The sequence below is a fragment of the Mustelus asterias genome, chromosome 11 (genome assembly GCF_964213995.1).
Source record: "Mustelus asterias chromosome 11, sMusAst1.hap1.1, whole genome shotgun sequence".
NCBI lineage: Eukaryota > Metazoa > Chordata > Chondrichthyes > Carcharhiniformes > Triakidae > Mustelus > Mustelus asterias.
Genome location: NC_135811.1, coordinates 35,400,570 through 35,412,738, shown reverse-complemented (window position 1 = coordinate 35,412,738; position 12,169 = coordinate 35,400,570). Strand labels below are relative to the sequence as shown.

At 37.2% G+C, this 12,169-nt stretch overlaps 1 protein-coding gene across 5 annotated transcripts in view; it reads right to left on the bottom strand.

Moving 5' to 3' along the window:
• Positions 1-12,169, bottom strand: part of dock1 (dedicator of cytokinesis 1) — a 617,564-nt gene that overhangs the window by 225,832 nt on the left and 379,563 nt on the right. For all 5 annotated transcript variants that reach the window (XM_078223434.1, XM_078223435.1, XM_078223436.1 and 2 more), the window contains exon 29: positions 11,944-12,038. In XM_078223434.1, the coding sequence (XP_078079560.1) occupies positions 11,944-12,038 (95 nt within the window). The remainder of the gene's footprint in view (positions 1-11,943; positions 12,039-12,169) is intronic.

The following is a 12,169-nucleotide window of genomic DNA, read 5'->3' as shown; positions in this document are numbered from 1 at the left end:
CTTTGGCAGGAAACAAATAATGGAATATTTCCTTCCTCCCACTAGCGATGTGTAGTTTTTTTCCAGTTCCCTCCAAGATATTTCAAATTCCATTCTCCAATTATCTCTGCACTATATTGTATCAGTAGGCGTTGTTCCTCAGACCTTCTCCTCTATGAATGATGATTTTTGAATATGACGCACCACCAATCTCTAGATATGGAAATAATTTATTCTCCAATCACATTCTTAGCAGCTAGCATTATAGTGGTTTGGTAACATTTTCACTGACATGTGAATAGTTAGTTTTTCAATACTGCCCAGTTTATTTTTGGTGGGTAAAGCTGTGTGGAGGAAGTGTGCAGCACAATGGTCTTTAGGCTTTTGGGTTTTGAAAGCTACTTTTGTTTTTAATATAACATTTATATATTTCTACTTCACTACTTTCTGGGAGAGCAGACCTGCATTTTGCCATCTAGTGGAGTCAACTGTCTCACGGATGTAAAAGTGCTGACAAATATGATGTAAAACAGGGGCAAAACAGTGATTAAACTTCAAAAATAACTAGTTGGTCATGAACTGCCTTAGGACATCCTGAGGGTTTAAATTGATGTTCTTTGTTTCATCCATTTTTCAAAATGTTTGGGGTACACAGCTGAAAAATTTATCAATTGCATTTGATCAGTGCAGAATTTGACTCATTGGGCAGCAAATATTGGATGAAGTCAACCTTCACTAATGATAGCCAAAAAAATTATATAAAATCTATTCAAATAAATGGTTCATTCGTAAAATATTGGCAAATCTTAGAGGGTACTAGGTAAAGCTTTTATGGAATGGGTTTCGTGTGTGCAAGGCTTATGAACAGAGCAGCTGTTCTGTTAAAAATTAATTCGCAGATGCAGCTCTTGGGAACAACATGACAGATGTGATGCTAGACAGAGAAAGGCTTGTGATACGCAAGATCAAAAACAGAACAGGGAAAACATTAAACTGTAACGTGCATTAAAAATGCCAGTTAGTTCAATATTTCATGTAAGAGTAGCATATTAATCCCTACCGAAGAGCAGTTTCAGTAGAAATCTACACGTCCAAGTTCTTCACATGAGAAATCTGCATCATAATCAGAATTGATTTTTGGCAAAAAGCAGCCAATTACACATACTGTTGACACTTTGAACCTCTGAATTTAAACTTACCATTCATTAATTAAAACACAGTATTATCTACATGACTACACAAAACTGTAAATTTAGCTGATTTATTACTGATGTCACGGTTGAAGCTACTGGTATAATACTCCTTAATTTTAAAAGATTGCAATGGGCAAAAGGCATGCCCTAATTTAAGAACAGCATTGCCCCATCAAAAGTGTGTTACAGACATACAGCAATATGAATAAAAAACTTGCTTTAAAGTATCGACTTCTTTGTTGTACAGTGTGACAATGTGATTGCAGATTTACCAAGGTTGGAATTAAATATTCCAAGATAACTTTATTGTTAGAAGAGATTGGCAAAATGGAAAAGCAGGGAGGTTTGCTCTGAATATGAAGGTTGGGGTAAAGATAGAAGGGAGAAAGAATCTTATCTTGGAAAACCCAGCCATAGACACAGGGTAGACACTGCTAACAAACAAGAGACAGAAAACGCTGATGAGAGTAGCTTATAGACCCCTCTCCCCCCAAATGGTAATGATTGTATCAGGCAGAGTATAAAATGGGAATTTAGAGCTGCATATAATAGCGATAATGGGAGACTTTAATCTTCACATGGACTGGGTAAAGGCAAATTTGCAGAATGATGTGGAGGGTAAGTTCATGAAATGAATTCCAAGACAATTTCCTAGATCAACATATTAAGGAACCAACTGGGGAACAAGCTATTTTAGATCTAGTTTTGTACAATGAGACATGATTAACTCATAACTCTTATAGTAAAGGAACCTCTGGGAAAAGTAATCATAATATGTAATATTTCATATTGAGTTTGAGAGTGCTTTATTTAAACCTTAGACTAAGATCTTAAATGTGAACAAAACAAACAATGTTGGTGAGGGGCGGGTTCGCTAAAATAGATTGGGAAACTACATTAAATAAAATAATGGCAAACAATCATTAAATCAAAATTTGCAACAAATATATATATCCCACAAGAAAAGTGGTCCAAGTGTAGCAAACAAGAAAATAAATTAAAGGTAGCAATAGACCACAGGAAAAGGTTCACAATGTTGCTCAAAACAGTGGTAAACCAAGAACTTGGGAGGATTTTAATATTCAACAAAGCCTGGTTCAGCAAGCGCGACAAAAAAGATAAAACAGGAAATTAATGTAAACTTGCAAGAAGTATAAAAACAGACAAAGGTTTGAACATGTAAAGTTTCAAAAGTAAACAGTGGTCCCTTCAAGGGGTGTTTTGTGGCACAATGGAAGCACCCCTCCCTACCTCTGAGCCAGAAGCTCAGGCTCGAATCCCACTCCAGGACTTGACGGCCATGGACCATAACGTCATAATATGGTCAAACAGATTGATTATCAATTTACAAATCCTGCCAAAATGCCTATGGCAGGTGATGAGCAGGAGAGTTTCCTGGTCAGTCAGAACCTACAGTGGGCAACAGCGAACTACTGTAGTACCTTGTCAGTCAGGTATAACAATGAGCCAATACATGGTTGCCAACGCCCTCTTAGAACATGGTACCTGAAGAAAGAGAGAGAGAGAGAGAAAAAGATAGAGAGACACACACAGACAGACACAGGATAAATTATAATGGGGAATAAGGAAATGGCAGAGACATTAAACAGATAAGGTGAATATGCCTTTATGGTAGAAAACACATTCTGGAAGCAATAGGAAACTAAGGGTCTAGTGAAAACGAGTGACTTAAGGATATTGGTAAAGAAAAGTTAATGGGACTGTAACAGGATAAATCCCCTGTGCCTGATAGCCTACACTTTAAGGTTTAAAAAGAGGTGGCTACAGAGAAAACCATACATTGGTTTTCCCTACATTCTACACCAGTCCCCATGAATTGGAAAGCAGCAAATGCAACCTGCTATTCCTGGAAGGAGGGAGTGAGAAAATGGAAAGTATCCAGTCTGTTAGCCTGACATCAGTTACCATAGAGAAAATGTAAGAATCTATTATTAGGGATATGATAACAGGGCACTTAGAAAATCATAATATGATTGGGCAGAGTCAAAACAGAGTTATGAAAGGGAAATGGTGATTGACAAATCTTTAGAGCATTCTCAGGATGTAACTAGTAGGATGGAAATGGGGAAGTCAATGGATGTAGTGAATTTAGATTTTCAAAATGTAAGCAACAAGCTGTCACAATATTAGGGTTGATGGGATTGAGTAATATTTTAGCATGGATTGAGGATTAGTTAATGGACATAAAGCAGGGGTAGGAATAAATGGATCAAAATGTAATTAATTAATGGGATACAACAAATTGTATGTTAGACATCATTAAAAAGGGTGTAAGAGAAAATAAATCTTACTATCATTATAGAGGGCCTTGATGAGACCACACCTGAAATAGTACATTCAATTTTTGTCTCCTTACCAAAGGAAGGATATACTTGCCTCAGATGGAGTACAAGGATAAGTGCTTGGGCCTCATTTACTTACAAATTATATCAATGACTTAGATGAGGTGATTGTGTACAATGTCCAAGTTTGCTGATGATACAAATTAAATGTGAAAGAGGGCCGACTAACGTGCAAGTACAGTAAGCAATTAAGAAAGCAAATAGTACATTAGTCTTTGTTACCAAGGAATTGGAGAATTAGAGTAAAGAAGTCTGTTGTAAAGGAAGCGACCCATTTCATGAAGAAATTAAGGAGTTAATTGAATTAATAGAAGTTGGGAAAATAAAGTATACTGTGCAACATTTGAACTAGTGCCAAGCAGCTAGTGAAAAAAAAAACTACACAGCAGTGTGGGGATTACTGTTGGAAAAAAGCCAAATACTTGTGATAGAAGTTAGATGATAAGGGCACAAAGACCCTCAAAGATTCAGTTAAAGGCATCTAAAAACAATCGATGAGACTTATTAAAAATGTTTTTGTGGTATACAATGGACAATATTAGCCTGTTTCAATGAGCCACAAACACAAACTTCATGCCTTAAAAAAGCCAATCATAAAGTCATCTTTAGGACAAAAAGGGTCAAGTTCATCATCAACTCTCCTTAACGACTGAGACGAAAGACACCCTAAAGAAATAATATAATCTTCTTCAATCAATATTTATTTGAATATTCAATCATTAATTAAGGTGGAATTAGATATTGTATGTAAATTTAAAGTGCAAAGGTGATGTTATAATCAGCTTTGATTGACGATAGCTTACACTCTCAGGGAATGCAGTACTGAATATGTATTTCTCTTAGAATGGTCACTATCAGTATAGTGAAGTGTTTGTCTTTAAGTACCATATATTTTATTATATAGTAATCTATTGATTTGTATAATCAATATTCACAAGCACGTATAAAAGAGTTGTAGGAATTTCACGGAAAACATTCTAAGTGCCAAACGAGCGTGACAACGGGAGAGAATCGCGCTGACCTTTTGGGCGAGCACCCAATGCCATTGTACAGTACTTAGTATTTTAAAAGGCCCAAATTCTGTTCCATTGGCAGTGCCAGGGTGCCCATTGGGCAGTGCCAGGCCCTGACCACCTGGGGGACTTCAATGGCCTCCAGTCCCACCGGCAAGGCCATCACATCTGGTCTCTGCTAATGGAGACCATACGTGATCAATGCCAGTAAGATCATGAGAGGCAAGAAACCAGGCACAATTCAGATTTTTTGCCTCTCCAGTTATCTTGCTGGCTGGCCTCGCCAATCGACCGGCAGAAGTGGCCAGCAAGATTGCACCTGTATTCTCATACTTATATCCTCACAAGCCCATACACAGATAATAGTATCCCAGAATTCTTAAGTTAGGATTCTAAGTGCTGATATCGGCAAGCTTAAAAATAGTTGTTTCTGTTATAATATACCTGTAGCTACATTCTACCCTGAGATAATTTTGCTAGTTTAGAACTCCTAGGAAGGAGGACATTTACATTCTAGGATCCAGTCTACAGCTAGTAAAGCTGACTAAATTCCTTTAATGATCTGAAATTCCTCTCAGTTGAGGTTTTAAGCTATAAGTTTTGACTGGGTAGGTTTACCTTGCTCGGGAATGAAGATAGTAGAACAATTAACATTACTATACTTATACAGAGCCTTGGTGAAATCATACCTGGAGATACTGTGTACAGTTCTGGCCTCCTTACCAAAGGACGGATAGGCTTGCGTAAAAAGTGCACCACAGGTTCAGTACGGTAATTCCCGGGGTGAGTGGATAGTTCTATCAGGAGTGATTGAATAGACTATGTCTATATTCCTTAGAGTTTGGAATAATGATCACATGGAAACATACTGCTGCAAAGTATACAAGGGGCTTAAACAGGGGAAATGTCAACATGACATTTCCCCCGGCTGGAGACCCTACAGCTAGGGATCACAGTCTTAGAATGAGGGGGCAGCCATTTAGGGCTGAGATGAGGAGAAATTTCTTCACTCAAACAATTGTGAGTTTTTAGAACACATTACCCCAGAGAGCTGTAAAGGCTTAGTCATTAAGTATATTTAAGTCAGAGATTTTTGGATACTAAGGAAATCAAGGGATATGGGGAAAATGTGGGACTTGCGCCTGAGGTAGAAGATCAATCATGATATTGAATGGTAGAGCAAGTTCAAAGGGCTGAACGGCTATGCATATTTCTTATGTTTTTTATATACACATACTGGTGGATTTCCAGTGGTATTAGAAATGGTAAATTGACAAATATTATCTCTCTCTCTCAGCTGTTAATTTTGTATTTCGTTCCATCGCTCTTGTCTTTCTGTCATTTCTCGTTCCCTAACTTTTTTTTGCCTCTCACTGTCCTCTCCTGATTCTCTCTCATCTGTTTCTTTCTTCCTGTAAGTAGTGGATAGTCGGGCAATGAAAGAAGTTGCTCGTCTGAAGTGGGAATTCTGAGGAAAATGTAGTCTCTTGGTCTAAGTGGCTTCCCTCTCATCACTAGATGGACCACTATCCTCATCCACACTCCATTCAAAACTTTAACCATTTGGCCTTTCTAGTGCCCCCTCTTTGTCTTACCATCCCTTTATTTTCAATATTATCTATAACACTGCGGAGGCAATTCTCCCCAAAAAATTCTGAGTATCGAATTTGCATAAAAACTGAAGTAAATCACACTGTTTTTTTCCATGAGTTTCAAAATGAATCTCCTACACACTGTGCACTGCTGGGTGCACTTAAATCAATCCCTTTGAAAATCAGGTGATGGGGCGTATTCCTGTTGGAGAGGCCAGCAGCATAGCACTGAGTGGGCCACTGTGCATGCGCCGATCTGTCAGTGCCGAGATTGGCGCATGTGCAGTAGCCCGCGCTGCCGGCCTCCCGATCGCTTGTCAGCCCCGCAATCCCCACATCGCTGGCTGTAAGACCCTGCCCTCGACGCAATCACTGACCCCTCAGATGTGTTCGGTCAGCCTCGCTCCCCCCACACCCTGATCCACCTCCACTCAAGTCTCCCAGCCCACTGCACTAAAAAGATCAACACAGCGGATCAGGAGAATCGCCCCCTGCATCTTTCTGAATCTTGAATCCTTCTCTCCCCTCAATCTGTTGTTCCCAACCACTCCACTACCACCACATTGCAACTTGCTTCCCAAAGGTAGTTTTCCTTAATCTCATCTTATTTTTCTCCTCTCTTCTGCCATAATTCATTTCCTTCAAGAAAACATGTACTTGCTTGCAAAATTCAATAACTTTCTCTTCCTCTCTGTTTTAAAATGGTCAGTAATGAACATGTTTACATTCACTATGAGAAAAGTACAGGTCTTGGAGGCTCCCACTTCACCTTTAATGAAAAATATGTTCTAATAGGATCAGAGAAGACACTGGTTCTCAGCACATAATATGCTCACTGATAATTATAAAGTAGAACAGGTATGTATTCAGAATAGTTTGTTTTTCCATAAACATTCAAAGCACTGTTTCTTAAAAAAAACACTAGCTTTACTGATTGAAAGTGTGAAATTTATCCTCTAGTTTTTCTCAAAATATGTTAGAGGAATAACTGGAGTAAAACTGCTCACAGTTTAACTGAAATATTCAACATTAGCAGACTTAAGTACCTAAGATACGTGGGGAATTGAGTTAACCGAACATGTTCCGATTCCATTATCTGTGTTCAATTAACAGAATCATAGTTCTCTACATAGAGATCAAGTTGATGCCCAGGTTTGTGAGAAGGACTAAGGCTTTCAAGGAAATTTTTAATGAATGCAGAAAAGACAATTTAATAGACAAATTACATCACTTCATTGAGAAATATGTCCTTTTTTGAATTTGTTAGCTTATTAAGGCTTTATTTTATTTTCTGTTAATATGGAAACAAAAATAGGCAAAATATTCTTCAGAAAATATTTGATTTGATTTATTATTATTGTCAGATGTATTGACATACAGTGAATGCATTGAAAAGAAGGAATCATTTGAGGGGGAAAATAGTACTATTCTATGATGTGGTGTTACAGGCACTAGTAAATCATAAGGTTAATGTTGAACATCTGAACAAAACACACTTACTGGCATTAGATTGATAAGTAATAGGTGTAACAATTAAGCGTAACAGATAAGTGTGGACATTTTAACATTGGGTTTATTTGGATGATAAACAAACATAACTATAATTACTATTTTCCTTCAGACCGAGTAAGTTTAAAGAGTGACATTTCCAAGCGTAAAATATTAGAATTAAAAGTCTAATGAAACCATTGTTGCTTGTCATAAAAAACCATCTGGTTCACTGATGTCCTTTAGGGAAGAAAATCTGTAGACCCACAGCAATGTGGTTGACTCTTAAATGCCCTCTGTAATGGACTCAGTTCAAGGGCAATTAGGGATGGGCAGTAAATGAATGCATAAATAAATAGTACATGTGAATGAAGGAAAGCAAGTTGAAGAGTAGAAGTGAACCTAGGAATAGGAGTAGGCCATCCAGCCCTTCAAGCCTTCTCCACCATACAATAGATCATAGCTGATTAACTTTATTTCCCCACCTTTGTTCCATACCTCTTGATTGGCATACCAAACAAAATATATCAATCTCAGTCTTAGAAATTTCAAATTGACATGAGTGATTTGCAGCTCTCTATTATTTTATATTTCCTGGTTTCAGGAAGGAAACCTGCCGTCCTTACCTGGTCGGCCTACATGTGATTCAAGAGCCACAGCAACGTTTTATGCTTCTAAATAATTGTTTGGTCGTACAGGTTTGAGCATTGCTGAAAAGAGACATGCTGTGGAAGCTTTTCATCTAGTGCTCATCAGGACAGTTCGCAAGAATATCAACAGTCAAAGGAATAACAATTTATACTGCTTGAAAAGAGAGCGTTTTTACCTGAGTGAGTTTTAATAGTAAAACGACCTTGTTACTTGTTAACTCTGGAAATCTGACTGGTTTATTTCTCCTTACAGCTCTGCATACTGTCACATATGTACCAAGTTAAAAAATCTCAACTTTAAAAATTTAAACGCTGTTACAGCCAACTCAGGAATGAGGAGGAGATACTTATTCATCCTTCCGGACTTGGTGGTAACATTGTCCAGGAAGGGGTCAGGGAGATTATCCACTGCTTCCTGGGGTTACAGTTAATAGAAAGATGCAAAGGGACACAGAATTGTCAGGTTTTAAACACAAGGATATGAAATAGTCTGAGTATTGAAGTTAAAAATTCAAAAGGTTATTTTTTGCAGTTGTAGTCTGAACCACTGCCCTGCAGCACTCCACAGTCACCCCCAGCACCCTCTCCCCTTCCCATGCAAGCGTAAGATATGTAATACCTGTTTTTCTAGCTCCTCCCTTTTCACTATCCAACACCCAAATCATGTCTCCCAGATGAAACAGGCACTTACTTGCACTTCTTTTAATTTAGTATACTGTATTTGCTACTCACAATGTGGGCTCCTCTGCATTGGCGAGACCAAACAAAGACTGGCTGAACACAATGCAGAGTGCCTCAGTTCAGTCTGCAAGCCTGACTCCAAACTTTCAGTTGCCTGTCATTTTGATTTTTCACCTTGCTTCCACTGTGATCTTTCTTTCCTCGGCCTCTTGCAGTGTTCCAATGAAGTTCAACACAAGCTCAAGGAATGGTATATCATATTTTGATTGGACACTTGACAGCCTTCTGGACTCAACAGTGAGTTCAACAACTTTTGATCAGAACACCTGCTCCCATTTTGTTCTTTTTTTCTTTGCGGGTATGTTTTTTTTCTTGTTTCTCTCTTTTTTCCTCTTATTTGCTTTCAGACAATTCATCATCCCACATTCATATCACTTTTAAACACATATTTTGTTTCTTTATTTGTGTCATAATGACTCCCTTGGCCTAGTATTATGCATCCTTTTTTCATTTCATCTTGCCTGCTCTCCGCCATATGTCAGACCGTCCCTTTTGCTCATTGTTTTATGAAAATGCTGCTTCCTACACCAGTCTATAGATCGTTCATTAAAATTAAGAGTAAAGGACCCAAAACTGACCCTTAGGGTACATTACACAAACCACCTCTCAGTCTGAAAATCATCTATCCACCACTGGTTCCTGTCACTGAGCCAAATCCATTTTCATACCACCAATTTCCTCATAATTCCATGGATTTTCATCTTCTTAACAGATCTCCTGCCTAGCACATTATTCATTGCCTTCTGAAAGTCCATATATATACTGCACTAATCTTGATCAGCCTTTTTGGTTACCTCATTAAAAGTAAGAGCAAGTTTATCAGACATGATTTGTCTTTAACAAATCCAAATTGTTTCTCCTCGACCAACTCTTTTCAAATCAAAATATATTATTTTTCTGATAATGGATTCCAGTAATTTCCACGTAGTTACCTGGTTCATTCCTCTTATCTTTCTTGAACAGCAGCTTAATATTAACAACCCTACAGTGCTCTCGCACTCCTGCTGTAACCAATGAGGATTTAAAGATTGTGACCAATGTCTCTGCTACTTTCAGCATCTAAGATGCATTTTATCTGGACCAGGAGACTAATCAAATTTCAGTAATGCTAATCTTTTTAGTATGTCCTCTCTACCTGGTAATAGCTGAATGGTTGAAAGTGGGTTCTTGATGTTAAAAAAATTGGCTACCACGTTTTCCATTTTATAATATTACCACAGTTACTACAATTCTAAAGTACTTCATTGGTTGCAAAATTATTTTGAACATCCTGAGGTCATTAGAGGTGCTATAAAAAGATTTTACTGCCTTTCATTTAGCTTTACTCTTGTGTTTAAGCCATCTGAACGTACATAGGAACACATCCCCAGGAAGAATGACTTCAACATATTTGATTAAACCCCTGATTAACAGAGTCATTTAAAGGATCATTACATGATTTCTGTAGATCAGAGAACACAAACAGAATTGATCTCTCCAGAATTAACAACTAAGTCATTCTCACAGGCAAAGTTTTGTCTGAGTCATTCTTCTAAATTACCCAACATTCAAAGTACAGGAGGTTTGAGTACATAGATCAGGTTTATTCACATCCAACTCATAAATTAATAATTGTGATAAACACAATGCTCCAGAAACAAATCCAACCGTCTGGAACAATCCAAGGTGTTCAGATTATTATGTGCTGAACACTTTTGGGTAATTCAGAATGGATAAGGAGGGTACTTAATATCACGCCTTCTTTTCCCACATTGAATAAACAACCTAAAGATTTCCCCTGACACAAGCCATTCCCTAAAAGAAGTACATTTATTTAATTAATTTTATATTTGTTAAAAAATTACTACAAATGAATTTTACTGAATGCTTTTCCTTACCTTTAAAATATCACACCATGTTGAACTCCAGTGAATGAATGACATGTCCAAACTCAAAAAGTCGGTAGTATAAAGCAATGTGATAAATGTGAACCGCTACTGTCAAGAGGGTAAATATCCACTTCTTAATTACTGATTGCCTTCAAAAAGATGGCCCGATGCCTTCCTTTCAGGCCCACATTAATAAAAAGGAAACTACCTAGGATGTGCGTAAGCTAATAACTCTGTAAATTCCCTGTACAGAAAACTAATGCTTCTCAAATCCACAAAGTTTTTGCTGCACATAACTTTTTTAATTTAAATATTTATGCACTATTTACAGAAAGTTATACCTCAGTAACAACTCCAATTTTTGACTAGAAACACAATTCTTCTGAATGATAGGATCCTACATCTGTGTGACCAATTGTCACAGAAGGAAAAATTCTAACAGGAGAGATGCAAATTGCTTTTCACCAACTTCCACCTGTAATCTATTTCAGTCAGAGGAACACAATATAACTGTCTCAATTTATGATTTTCCTTCTCAACCAACAATGAATTCATTAAACAAAGTCTAACCACATCAACATGAACACCTGAACTATCGCGATTCAGTGCACCGAATCAGAATTATTTGGCTGCAGCAAGATGGTGAATGACACAGTGAATTTTAAATATCTTCTGGCATTTTAACACTAAGATTGACTCAGACCAGCAAGTTAATGTGAAGATAATTCAATTTGCAACAGTGGTATGCATTCGACAGATTAAGAGGGGAATAACAAAAAAGCAAAGCCAAAGTTAATTATATCTGGTTTGGTTGTTTTTAAAGATATCAGATGTTTTCAAGAATTTAAACTCATGTGCACTATTAATTTGTGAACAGAATTTGTGAAATGATTCCATGTAAAACTGAAAACCAAAATTAAAATTATTTCTATGAACTAATCTTATGAAATGTTGTTCTCTCCATTTAGTTGTTGATTTCAGGCACAAATGCAATATTGGATGAAACATGGAGCAGAAATATTGTAGTAAATGTTCAGTGCTTTTCTCAATACTTACTTATTCTGCATCATGTTCATTATAACCCAGTCAGCAAGATAGACGTTCTTTCCAATGAGATCCTTGAACATAATGAATGTTTCCATCAGAAAGTCCTGAAACAGAGTACATGTTTTCATTGTTTTTGCAAAGAAAAGTTAAGAATGCTGTATTAAAAACCAATAAATGACCAAATAGGTAAATTGTCCAACAGTAGTTTGTGAACAATAACATTATTTATTTTACA